This window comes from Vigna radiata, chromosome 5, assembly GCF_000741045.1.
Source record: "Vigna radiata var. radiata cultivar VC1973A chromosome 5, Vradiata_ver6, whole genome shotgun sequence".
NCBI classification, from domain to species: domain Eukaryota; kingdom Viridiplantae; phylum Streptophyta; class Magnoliopsida; order Fabales; family Fabaceae; genus Vigna; species Vigna radiata.
Window position 1 is genome coordinate 26514255 of NC_028355.1, and position 13631 is coordinate 26527885.

General features: G+C 32.3%; 3 protein-coding genes across 6 annotated transcripts; all 3 read left to right on the forward strand.

Moving 5' to 3' along the window:
• The first annotated feature begins 329 nt into the window (after positions 1-329).
• LOC106759769 (protein BCCIP homolog) lies at positions 330-5034 on the forward strand. Of its 2 annotated transcripts, none has more exons than XM_022781231.1 (8): positions 330-686; positions 792-854; positions 1046-1270; positions 1368-1580; positions 1691-1756; positions 1875-1949; positions 2027-2083; positions 2328-4574. In XM_022781231.1, exons 1-8 carry the CDS (start codon positions 468-470, stop codon positions 2352-2354), a joined length of 945 nt encoding a protein of 314 aa, XP_022636952.1. In that variant the 5' UTR covers positions 330-467; the 3' UTR covers positions 2355-4574. The 2 variants fall into 2 exon arrangements, with proteins under 2 accessions (XP_022636952.1, XP_014498588.1); XM_014643102.2 differs by lacking the exon at positions 2328-4574 and adding an exon at positions 4586-5034 and having other exon boundaries at positions 331-686.
• A 2331-nt stretch (positions 5035-7365) lies between these two features.
• On the forward strand, positions 7366-9324 carry LOC106762652 (protein SENSITIVITY TO RED LIGHT REDUCED 1). 2 transcript variants are annotated; one of them, XM_014646669.2, is made up of 2 exons: positions 7366-7566; positions 8245-9324. In XM_014646669.2, exon 2 carries the CDS (start codon positions 8373-8375, stop codon positions 9204-9206), a length of 834 nt encoding a protein of 277 aa, XP_014502155.1. In that variant the 5' UTR covers positions 7366-7566; positions 8245-8372; the 3' UTR covers positions 9207-9324. The 2 variants fall into 2 exon arrangements, with proteins under 2 accessions (XP_014502155.1, XP_014502156.1); XM_014646670.2 differs by having other exon boundaries at positions 8311-9324.
• Positions 9155-12610, forward strand: LOC106762653 (uncharacterized protein At5g39865-like). 2 transcript variants are annotated; one of them, XM_014646672.2, is made up of 2 exons: positions 9155-9259; positions 11638-12610. In XM_014646672.2, exon 2 carries the CDS (start codon positions 11667-11669, stop codon positions 12405-12407), a length of 741 nt encoding a protein of 246 aa, XP_014502158.1. In that variant the 5' UTR covers positions 9155-9259; positions 11638-11666; the 3' UTR covers positions 12408-12610. The 2 variants fall into 2 exon arrangements, with proteins under 2 accessions (XP_014502158.1, XP_014502157.1); XM_014646671.2 differs by lacking the exon at positions 9155-9259 and adding an exon at positions 11010-11306.
• Positions 12611-13631: the final 1021 nt, after the last annotated feature.

Here is a 13631-nt window from a genome sequence, read left to right on the forward strand (position 1 = left end):
TGATTTCCAAATCACAATATTCACCTACACACAAAAATACGAAAACATTGAAAAGAATTTAAACAACATAATTAAAACAAGGATAATGATATTTAGACAACATTTTTTTGACAACATTTGAACATTGATTACGTGTCAATCTGTGACTGGTCAAAAATTACTCCACGGAACACGTAATCAATGTTCAAATGTTGTCAAAAAAATGTTGTCTAAATATCATTATCCTTAAAACAAATAAACTAGAGACTATTAAGAAAGGAATTTGAAGGAAATTGAAGAGAAGAGAGACAAGAAGACATAGTGAAAATAATAATAGTAAAAAAAAAGCACAGCCTCTAGGGTTTATATAGCACGAAACAGACAAGCGGCGAGAGGTTCGGAGCGGAGAAGCAAAACAAGCGGAAACTGAATTAACAGTTTCGTTCAACGCACAGTGTTTTCCACTGAAGAACACGCCACAGTTCGTGATGCATTATAAGGTTCTGAAATCGAACGCCAAAACCCTTCCAAGGTCAAAACGCCGCCGTCAACGACCCAAATCATGGCCTATTACATTCTCCCCTTTCGCTCGCTCTCTCGCTCGCATGCATTCTCTACCTGCGCCTAAGCGTCGCTCTCAAAACCCTAACCCCACTCGCCCTGTTATGAAACCCCAATCGTCACAGTCTTCTCACCACCATCTGGATGTAAGACTTCTCATCCTAATCCTCACGTGTTTCTTATGGATATAATGTTTCTAATTCAACATTGAACTGGTAAGATTAATCGGAACAATGTGCGTGTTGTTTAAGGGAGTTGTGGGAGAAGATTTTTCCAAACCAGAACATTCCGAGTCTTCAGACGAGGATTCTGATGTAAGGCCTTTTACCTAAAGCTATTTTTTTTTTCATTAAAAGCTGTTTCAAATTCAACATTGGATTACTGAGATCAAGGTTTGCAGTGGCGGACACTCCAAACACTTTGAAGTTGTGGCTGAAAAAAAATGGTCACGGAGCATTTTTTAAAACCTGGACTGAGTTTAATTGAAATAGTTGTGTTGTTATAGGGAGTTGTCCAAGCCGATTTTTCATTTTTCGATCCCAAACCTGATGATTTTCATGGAGTGAAGACCTTGTTGCAAAACTATCTTTACAATGAAGAATGGGATTTGAGTGACTTTGTAGAGTTGATTTTGGAGCAGACCACCGTGGGAACTGTTGTTAAGATAGAGGATGATGAGGATGAAGGAATCTTTGCTCTTGTTACTGCCCTTAATTTCTATAGATACAGGGTAACTGGCCTTCTCTTATGCCTCAAACTTGCTATGCTTTGTGACTGGTTTAGCAAAGAGCATCAACTTTCTAACTGGTTGTAAATACTTTTGCTAGGAGCATAGGTGCATTGTGACACTCAAGGATTTTCTTCTCCATAAAGCTCACCAAGAGAAGGGTGTCGCTGACAAGTTGAGATTGCTTTTGGTGGAGCAAGAACGCGATGTAGCTCTCTTGGTATCTCAGCGCATGGTGAACCTTCCTCCCCAGCTTTTGCCACCACTTTATGATGCCCTTTTTGATGAAGTTTTGTGGGCCACAGAAGATGAGGTTAGATGTCAGTAGTATCACATTGGTGAGGTGTTACTGCGTGTTTCTTTTTTACAGTAGAGATGGTTTTCCTGCTTAGAACTTAAATTGTCGTGTTTTGTATTTAACAGCCAACTGAGGAGCTCCGAAATTCCTTCAAGTTTAAGCATTACATAATACTTAGCAAAGTTTACGTGGTATGTATGATGCTGTAGAATCACCCTTTTTCGTGTGTGGCTTATGTTAAGATGTTTTCTTATTCTCCTACTTCATTATTCCCTAACATTTTACTTATCTTTGGGTGTCAAACTATAGCTCAAGAAGGCAGCAGAAAATGATAGTGAGGAGAGAATAATTTATTTAAATATTGAGGATGAAATATTGCATAAGGTATTGATATTTTTGGGCATCATTTTGTGTTATTTTGTTTCTGATTGATTACTGATTATTTTCCTGATAATATCCAGTTAAGCTCGTGGTCCTTCTACTTTCCATTGCAAAGTCAGCAGCTTGCACCTCATGAGGCAAGTTTTATGTTTCTTTAATCTTAATTATCATTTTTATGTTCATAGTTCTTATTAATATGCTGAAAGTTACTTATTTTTTTAACTTTTTAATGTGACCTATAATACATCTACACTTTATTTGGCAAGGTGGTATTTTTTCGTGGTTGTGATTTTTACATAAATGGAGTAACATGCACAATACTGATTAGTGAAATTAAGTTATATTTTTGTTATTGAGGTAGTATACTTTGCCTAATTACAGCCTCACATAAGTAGTTTAGTAAGGTGAGGTCCACCATACGCTGAGGAAGGGACATCTCGAGCATGCGACTTGGAGAACCGATGGTGACACTGTAGACCCAACAAACTTGATTAGGATAGATTTTGAAAGACTTTGAAACCATTGAGGAAGTAAATTTAAGCCTAACTTAGCATCACACAATCGGCTTATTAAGAAATTTGTATTCACTTATATATTACATGTATTTCTGATAGAGTTTCCTAGTTATTGATTTCTTAATAAGTACTCCATGGGTATGGTTTATAGCACTTATTAGCAAGACCGACCCACCTATACCTGGGAAAGTTCCAATTGGTGTCAGGCCTTATAGATATCCTCACACCCACAATTGAAAAATTGAGAATGCAGTGAAGGAGATGCTAAATTTGGGGATTATATGGTACATTGACTGGGTTTATGACATTCCTGTAATTCCAGTGAGGAAAAGGACTCCGTATGACAAATGTGTATTGATTATTGTACTCTTGATATGATATTATGTGGTGGACGAATTACTTGATGAATTGCACAGGGCTAGCTTCTTTTCTAAGCTTGTTCCGATGAGTTGCTAATGGTGTATGTATGTGAATAAAATTTCCAAATATTGTGAATGAAAAAACTTGCAAGGAATTGTAATGGATAACAATGAGAAAAGTAAAGAAAAATGGTGAGGAGTCAAAAGTTGATAACTAAGGATGAGGATCTAGGTATATCGAATAACTTTTTCAAAGAGCTATAGGCCAATCCAAACTTTCATGATTAGAATTCGTTATATGGATGAATGATGGAGTAGATCATAAGTGACTTGGTTCTTCATGTGATTGAAAATCAATCTTTTGTGACTTTCATTGATATGTAATGAAAGGAGGAGGAGATGGTTATGTTAATTTTTCAGTTGGAATGATATGCTTAGTTTTTTTATCGGATGACTCCATAACAAACATGGGTGAGTTGGAGGATGGAATTAGGTAAGACTTGGGATCAAAGAATGTGACATCAACAAACGTGTAGTGTATCATCTAATATTCAGAGAAGAACATCAATACCCCTTTTTAAGATGTGAGTATTCAAGGAAAACATATTTGATGACCCTGGAAGAAAGTTTGTCCACACTAAGAGAAGCACGAATAACAAAATAAGTTCAGCCAAAGACGCAACTTAGATGTGACACAACTTAGATTCCAAATGTCCCAATGAATGATGCGACACAACTTTACTATGGACAAGAGGATTGAGCTTTGTTTTCTTAATTGACATGACTTGATCAATCTAATACTTGTAAGTTGTTGAGTCGAAGACCATTTTTTAAAGCTTTAACCCAATTGGATAACCTAAGAATCATGAAGAAGCTTAGGAGATGATGTTGCAAAACAAGAAACAAAAGAATTTTTTTCTAAAGAATGGAGGCCACATGACTCATGTCCTATGCCAATCAGACAGCTCTAACAACGTTTTTTTATAACAAAAAGAATTAGAATCAAATGTGACAAAACAAGTTAATGGTTTAGTCAATTAAGAGACAAGATTGGAAGGACAAATAGAAATAAAGGCAACAGACTTCCAAGTTTAGGGAAGGAGATGGAAAGACTTGGCCAACTCCTTTGTTGGAGGCAATCTCAGATCCGTTTGCTAAGGTAATTAGGAAATGTAGGCTGTTGAAAGATCACGGGTTGAAGATGTCTGGGCTTAGATTGGGAAACGCATGCCTATTCTAATAACACATACTGGCACATTGAATATCTCGCCGTGTCTAAAAGTTTGTTTCATGTCTGTTTTTCTTTGATTGTTATGAGGATCCTAGTTCTTAGACAGCAAGATTGGATGTTAAGAAAAAGACTACTGTTATAAGTTATCATCTAAAGTGTAGTTACCTTTATTTAACAGCCAAAGTAATCATGTCAAATTGAATTTTCTTTTCAATACCATTGGATATGATTGATTGCCTCATTTCTCTTCGCTGCTACATTATTAGCACGGGATTAAGTGGGCTATAAAATAAAACTTTTGCATTTTAATTTGCTCACTTTTAATTTTGAATAATTACATTCAAGGTTAGATGGGACTAAAAATTTAAAACTATTAAAGGGGAAGGCACGCAACTGTGTTTAATTCACTTTAAGGTGTAACTCAATAATTCTGAGTTTTGTCGGTGTCTTGCTAAATTTTGATATAGTCGAAGTGAATAGCAGTTTCTCATATCAACTATATTCTGAACGATAAATTCTTTCTGCTTGCTACAGCTTAGGAATTACAGGTCAATGGGATTAATCATGGCTGTTGAAGCAGACAAAATCCCAAAATTTCGTCAAGAATTAGCTTCTCTAATAAATGAAACATGAAGCCATGTAGAAGCTTCCTGAAGAATTAGCTTTCCTGAACATGCATTTCAACTTATATATTGCAAGGGTTTGAGCTGCCAAATTTTGAAATTTGCTTTTCATTATTAATTACCCTTTTCTTCTGGAATGATTGTCGTCTAGATACTGAAGACAACTTCCCCCCCGCTGTTATGCTTAAGCGAAGCAGCCAAATAGTGTGTTCTCCATTGCAATGACTATGAACACCATTTAGAATCAGTACGAAGCTGACTGTGAGTGTTGGTGACAATTTTGTTTAAAAGAAAAGAAAAAAATGGTTGAAAGCAACTTAAACTCTCGAATACTATTCTATAGAAACTTATATAGGCACACGCACACAATTTTGTTTACGTCCTAGTCAACATGAAACTGGTTTCTAGTTGTGGTAAAATAGTACAACATGAATGCTATAATAAGTTGAACTCTAACACTGAAATCCTTATAAATTTATACTTATTATTAAGCTATAAATTTTAGTTATTCTAACATCGACAAAATGCTAATATAATAGCATTTATTTAGAGTATAATATATAATTAAAATAAAATTAATAATTAAAAATGATCTACTTAGTTTACAATGTTTCAGTTGTTTTAAATAATTTCCTGTGTTAGAGGATTGCTAATTGAAAGATTCTATAGAAAGAGGAGATTTTAACGATCTTACTATTATATAAAATAAAATATTATAAATTACTAAAATATTAAAATAAACTGTCGTAGATGATATTATAAAAAGATTTTCTTTTACAAAGCATTTTTCTATTACTGTTCAAAAAGACAGTTATGTAAGTGTACTTTAATTTGCTTTAAAATTTAGTTATATAGTTATAAAATAAAACACAAAAAATAACTATTTGAAAATAAACCAATCTCATTATATAATTTCTATTAAATTTACAAAGCATGGTATCATTCTCATCCATACATGGATTAAGAAAGATCACTAATCATTCAATCCAAATTCTATCATTAGATAACTTTTTTTGGAAGATTTTTATTGATTATGAGTGTACGAGACCAACACACTTATACACTACAAATGGTTATAATAAAAGAAAATCATACATAAAGTCATCATTTAATGACATTTGTGTTGAAGTGAAAGAAACATTATTTTTTGTGGTCACTAAAAACTTCGTCGAAGACATTCAATCCGCAAAGAGCACACAGAAACAGTGAAGCAAATGTTTTTTATTAAGCTATTTTTTTCGTGATTAAAGAGTTTATAGACACTGATCAACAAATGTCTAATGAGTATTTTAAAATACCTTTGCACTCAGTTTTTTATTAATTTGAACACCTATAAAAGTATATTCCTTGACCAATAGACATAAAAAAGACAATTAACATGTTCCTCCAACCATCAAACATCCAATGGATTTCTTAAAGTACATTCACGCTCAATTTTTTATTTATTAATTTGAATACTAATAAACGTTGTTCCTTGACCAAAATATATCAAAAAGCAATTAACATTTGTTCATTGACCAACAAATGTATATGTCGTAATTTTACTTATAAAAATATCATCGATTATTTTTGTTGACTGCTTGATAATTAGACATTAAATGATAGATGTTGTACGTACAATTTGCACTAATGAAATTTTATGAGAATCATTGTTAGAATTTATTACACATATTATTTCACCAATATATAATTTAAACTATTCAGTAATATCTAATTTTATTCGTAAGATGTATTTGAGAAAAATGTAGTAAAAGTAATACACGAATTAAAAGATAATGTCAATTTGAAAATAGCACCTTAGAAATCAATTTAAAATTGAATTAGATATAAACCACTTTTTGAAGCACCTAAATTAAATACATCTTTTTCTCGTAATTATCAGACACACAAGCTTCTCAATTGTACTTAATTATAAAATTGATTTACAATTTTCTTCCTAAGACACACATCCTTCAATGTAGTACATACACTCGTTTGTGTTTTAGTGTATCCTCGTCCGAGAATAAGTGACAACAATTGTAATTGAATTTTCACTCGTAACCAGGGATGATAAAATATTCATGCCAATGTACTATTTATTTGTTAACTATTTTTGTCAAACAAATTGTATTTTGTTACTTATCATATATTCGTGGAAAAATACTTGTAAAGTTTTCTTTTATACATGCGATATCTATCCATGAATATGTATTTTTTATTTTAAATAAATTTATTTTAAAAAACTCAATTATTAATTTAGATAAAATTACACAATAAAATATGAATACAAATAAATTTAGTTTTTCTAAGAAGTAAATTTAAATAAGTATCATAAAATATATAAGTTTTAAAAAATAAATCTTTTAAAAACCTACATAAATTTAATAAGTCCAAATAAAAAAATATAAATATACAAAAGTGATTCTAAAAAATATAGTTGATATTTTTCTCACTCGTTTGATCTTTTTAGCCTATTCAAATAATATTCGCTTTCATACTGATTTTTTAACCAATAGATAATTACAATATTTTAAAAATAATACTCGTAATTATTATTTGCTGGTATAAATTATAAATATAATTTAATATGTATTACATATTTTACACATTCATAAGAATTGTTTTCCTATCCTTACTTTTTCTTCTGATACATTAATCTATATGTTATCTAAATTATTCGTAAGAATTAGGATATCCTAAACTTTTTATTCTTTTACTTAAAACCCTAATTGCTTACCCTCTGACTGCGGCACACACAGACTTCTCTCTCCTTCATTTCTTCTCTTCTCCATTTCCGTTTTCTCTCTTCTCTTCCTCCATTGGTTCCGTTTTCTTTCCTTCCATTGTTCGTGCTGTGGAGGACCGTGGGTGCTTGGTTGGTGCTTTATTCGCGGTTGATTTTCTCCGATCCAGGTTAATTTCTCTCTTTTTTTGATTTATATGTTTGTTTGATTTAGTTTGATTTGTATTTATATTTAGGTAGGTTTCTGTGAACATGTTTTGTTAAATATGTATATATATATATATATATATATATATATATATATATATATATATATATATATATATATATATGTAATCTGTATGAGGCTCTGAAAAAACGAAGAAGACAACTGCAAAAAGGCCAAAACGGATATCGTGTATTGTCTTCTTTTTATTTTTTATTTTTTAGTTTATTAATTTATTTTTTTCGTAGATTTATTTATTTAAATTTATTTAAATTTAAGTATTATTAATTTAATTATAGTTAATTGAAATTGTTTTGAATTGGGGTGGAGAGGTCAGGAAAAACGCATATCCACATCAATGCTTTAGATTTCTAGGTTGAAATACGACACTAATAGGAATGCGTATCTAGGTTGATTGTATATTGATCCGTACTAAGTTTTTATATTGATTTTGGGTTCTCATGACCACCATTTCTTGGGTATTTTTCATTGATGAGCATGCTGGGGTTATCATCAACGTTCATTTGAAAGATGGTTTGGCAAAGATGCCCATTTACATTATGTTTTTGCCTACTTTAGTTGTTTGCACCCACACATTTTATCATCGTTTTGAATGAGACTGTTTACTAATAACATGGATCAGGCTGCTGTTTATTTTGCACGAGTAAGCGTGGAAAGCCAGTACTAAACACCATGTAATTTTACCCAGAATTTGACATTGCATTCTGAGGTTGAAGCAGTGCATCAGAGACTAAGAATTATAGAGTCTCAATGGCAGCTTCAGAGAAAACTCTAACAATTAACAATTGCACAACAAATGAAGGTTGGACAGTCGTTTTGCCCCGTCGCAGCAGACAAAGAAGAAAAGCTACCAAATCTAGAGTTTTGGAGGAAAAAAAAGAGCCATGGACTCCATCAGATTCTCTGACTGATCCAAGCAAAGAAGCAACGTTGGTGCAGAAAATGGAAAGATGTATAAACAAGATTGATAAATCTGAATTCTATCATACTTTCAGGGATCAAATTCAAAAATCAGTTGCTGATTACTTCAATAGGGTTTTGGGCTCAGAGATAAAGATGCAAATGGTCATTTATGGTATAGGCAGCATTGACTTGTATGAGCCCCCTCGATTGCAGCTTAGCCTTGCAATATTGTTGAGAAGAGATTTCAGTTGGATTGGAAACGTAGAGGTATTTGATCCTATTCTTTCTGCAACCGAGTCTCGGGTTTTGGAAACTCTTGGTTGTTCTGTCATGTCCATAAACGAGCATGGGAGGCGGGAGGCACTAAAGCCAACAATGTTCTTCATGCCTCACTGTGAGGCAGAGTTATATAACAACCTGTTGCAAGCAAATTGGAAATTGAGCCTCTTGAAAAACATGGTATTATTTGGGAACAGCTTTGAAACATATGAGCAGCATGTGTCATTGTGTAAGAACTCACCTATTCTTAGTTCAGTGGGGCATATTTTGGCTGCTCGTGGATTTACAAATGAATTTAGAATCCAAACAGTTTCAGATGATTATTATAATGCATTCCATGATTCTAGTTGGCATATTTTCAGCCCTATCCTTGAGTCAGAGTTGCAATTTATCAATTCTTAACGGAGGGTTTCTGATAAACATCAATATTTGGCTGTGCGTCCTTTAAGCATACTGTAAGAACTCTTACCCTCCTATGGCTGTCTCTTGTATCGAAATATGCTAACCAATCGTTTCTTTTGATATTTGGCCATTTGTTTCTTAGGGTATCCTAGAAGCATAAATTCATGTAAAGTTGTTGGTAAATGCTTTTATATTTTTAATTTAAAATTTAAAGCAAAAGTATATTGTTACTAAGTCAGTTTTTTTTTTAAAATAAAATCTTACCATTATTACAATCGAAATGTCAAATGTATTTATATATATATATATATATATATATATATATATATATATAAAGATTTCTCAAAAACTTTAAAATAATATTATGGATTTTTTTTTCTTTATATATAACTCATCTTATTTATCGTCTCAATGTCAGATTTATTACTTTGACACTTAAAATTTTGTATACATGTGTTTAGAATAACTTTTATTTCTACTTTCATTCATTATTCACTATCTTTCTTAATCTCTTTATAAGGACACTTTGTTTTTCGTATTTTTCGTATTCATTTTTTGTGGTATATATCACCTATTTTTTTCGCTCCATTGTCGCAATTTTGTCTGCAGAAGCAAACAAACAGTTAATTCTTTATGCATGTGTTTAGAATAACTTTATTTTTACTTCCATTAATTATTCTATTTTTTAAATAATACCTTTATTATTAGAGGAATTAAAACTAGGTTTTAAGATACTTTAAAAGTTAAAAGCATATTTTATCACTGTTCACATGTTAATTTGTCATTACAACTGCCAACTTCTTTAAAGATAATCATTAAATATAATTAATTTTAATTTTAATTTAATGTAAATTTTAAGTTTTTAATGACCAAGATAAGTTTTTACTATATGTACAACGGAAGCACAAATGTTTATTTATTTATTTTATAAAAAATATTAATTGAAAATAAATATTTAAGTTTTTGAATAAATTTTCTCATACTCATTCATGAGAGTAATTATGAAGTTAATGGTGCATTTCTTATGCTAATCTATCTTGTTTTTGTTTGATTGTGATGAAAAGTTATTAGAAATAATTATAATGCATTTACCATAAGGTTTAGTCGTGTAAAGTAGGCCTGACTTTCACAATCAACACGCATACGACAGAACAGTTGGTACTAAGTTGCCATGACACCAAAAAAGAAGAAAAGTATTCTTCATATTTTGTAAAAAAAACTATTAATTAGTGTTCTCAAAATATTTAGAACCGTCAGCCAATCCAACCTATCATGGGTTTGGACTGAGTTCCATTGAAAAAAAATTAAAATTTTGATGATTAATTTTGAATTCGAATTATTAAGAATTCGACTTATTTAAGTTGAATCTGTGTTAGTTTGGTCACCAATTCAATTAATTTTTCTTACATGTTGTAATTTTTTTACATGCTTGTTTTTAAATTATATTTAGAATTTAAAATAATTTTGGATTGTATTATATAAATATGTATTTTTATTTTGAATTGTTTTTATAATTTAACATCATTTAAAATTGGAATTTATTTAAATTTAAATTAGAAAAAAATTATTATATTTTTAATTAAAAAAATAAAATAATAATCAAGTAAGTTAATCTATTTAATTAATTAATTGGATTAGGTTGATTAAAAAAATATTATATTTTTAATTCAGAATGCATACTTTTATTTCCTAATTTGTAATAGAAAAAGATGAAACAGAAGCTGCACCTTCTTTCCATTTATATTTTATAATTAATTGTTTATTATTATTTGAAAGGTTGTACTATAAATTGTTGGTGTTGTGGATAATAAACACATTCAACCCTTACCTCACCTTTTTCTCTTCATCTCTCAAGCATTCTCCAAAACTAAAGCAAACAAAACCCAATTCTTGTTTCAACTACAAACTGAAACACCACACACAGACACATAAAACCCCAAAACTCAAAACAAACACGAAACTTCAAACAACAAAATATACAAAGAAAGAAAACATCATCGCCTTAACCAAAGTAACACAACTTACCTTGTGGACTTTGTCTTTCCGTCATTCATTGCCGCCGCGTCGGAGCATTTTCGCTGCTGCCGGACGTCAAACGCAGTAAACTCTCAATTTCATCGCTTCCTTTCTTTTCTTTTTTCTTTCTTTCGTTTTCTTTTAAACTTTCATCCCTGAAATTCGAGCTCGGTTGTGATTTCTGATTGAATATGAAAAATCCTCAAAAAGAAACCCTGAAATATTCTAATTCCTGTTAAAATGAAGCTGCTTTGAAATATCAGCTGCCGGAAAACGTAATTTTGAGAAAATTTCGCTTCAGGAAATGCAAATGATTTTGAATTGAATCAATTTCGAATCAGATGATGAAAATTATAGCATTTCAAAGTCAATTTCCGAAAACTAACGCTAAATTCTTTCGATTCTTTGCGCTCAGGAGCTCGGAGAGTGTCGAATTTGTCCAAGATGTCGCGGTTTCCGTTCTTCAGCCGGTCGAACACGATTCATTCTGAGCAGTCGCAGAAACCTTACCTTCCTCAGAGCCAGCAGAGTCTGGACCGGTCCGGTTCGCTGAATCGGTTCTACGGATCCGCTGAGTCGGCGAAAACCTCAATCCGCGGGAAAATGGTGAGGAAGCTCTGTACCTTGTTCGAGTCCTCCTCGAAGAAGACTCCAGAATCGGAGTTCCAATCGGAATCAAAAGCGCATTGGGAATCGTGCACGACGACGACGCCGTTTCGGTTGTCCGGGACGGAGGAGCGGATCGTGGTGTATTTAACGAGCCTGCGCGGGGTTCGGCGAACGTTCGAGGACTGCAACGCGGTGCGCATGATCCTGAAGGGGTTTAGGGTTTGGGTGGACGAGAGGGACGTGTCGATGGACATAGCTTACAGGGAGGAGCTGCAGCGCGCGCTGGGCGAGAGCCATGTGGCGCTGCCTCAGGTTTTCGTGCGAGGAAAGTACGTGGGTGGCGCCGAGGTGATCAAGCACTTGTTCGAGACTGGGGAACTGGCGAAGATCATTCTGGAAGGCTTCCCCAATCTGAAACCCGGCTTCGTATGTGAGCATTGTGGGGATGCGAGGTTTTTGCCGTGCGAAAATTGCAGTGGCAGTCGGAAGGTGTTTGATGAGGTCGAAGGGTGTTTGAAAAGGTGTTTGGAGTGCAACGAGAATGGACTCCTAAGGTGCCCTTATTGCTGTTCTTGATCATGCCTTTTTCAATTCCTCCTTGAACGTGCTTTTGTTTTGTTCAAAGATTTGGTCTTTTTCTTTATTCAAAACGGGAATGTGGATTGTGTATATTGGATGCCATTCATTCCTTTGAAGGCTGTAAATATTTAGTGGTGTATAAAGATTTGCTAAATATTGGTGGTTCTAATGGAAGAAATCTTTCTGATCTTTTAATATTATCCCGTCTTTTTTAGGCTAATCTTGGATCAATCTTCTCTGTACCCTTTTACACACACGTGTGTGTTTGTGTGTTTATTGAACACTCTCACAGTTAAACATCGAATACCATCTTAGATCTTGAAATACTAGTGTGGTTGTGACATCGGTTAATAAATGCTGATGCAAGAAATGTGAGTTAATCTTTAGAATGTCTGTCATCTTCCCTGGGCTTTGTGTATGCTGCTTGTATGGTTTGTTCATGGCATTTTTATTGACCCTGGGATTAAGATTATCTGAAGTTATGAAAAGAAATGCATTGATAAGTTCTTTTAATTTGTTTGATTGAATGTTGAGTTTTCTTTTCAAGTTAAAGTTAATGGTGATTTAGACTACACATATTATCTGATTGACACTGTATTAAAGTTTATATTCAAAAAGAATATAAAGAAAATAGCATTGTTTTCCTAAAATGAGTTAACCTAAGTGTAAACATATACTTTGTAATTTACATACCTCGTTAAAGAGTGGTAAGTTGTCATTATTTAGTGAATAATAGTAATGACAATAAAATTCAAGTTTTTGAGAGGATATGTCATTCCATAATTTATTGGGACATAAATGTACATGTTTCTTTCTTGATGTTCAAAGCACTATTCTATGTTTTCTGTTTGTAGAAATGTGGTATGGAACTGTAGCCATTATTAGTCATTATTTCACAATTTAACATTTAAATATAAAGATTTAAAAAAAGGTTAAATTAAAATTTCATGGAATGCTTATATCTTTTAATTATTTTATTTCAGTCAAGAAAACATCACATACATAATAATTTATTTTAGAAAATTATACTAGTAAGTAACATTAAAAATAATATTAGAAAATGATAATTGTTTTCAACAAATCATACTTTTAATGAATTTTTTTACTTTCATGGTGTAAGAGACATAGCTTAAGATGTCCCTCTATTGAATATTTATATTATTTTAACATACTGTATAAATTACATTGATGAAAGGTTGACATTATTAATTACATATACAA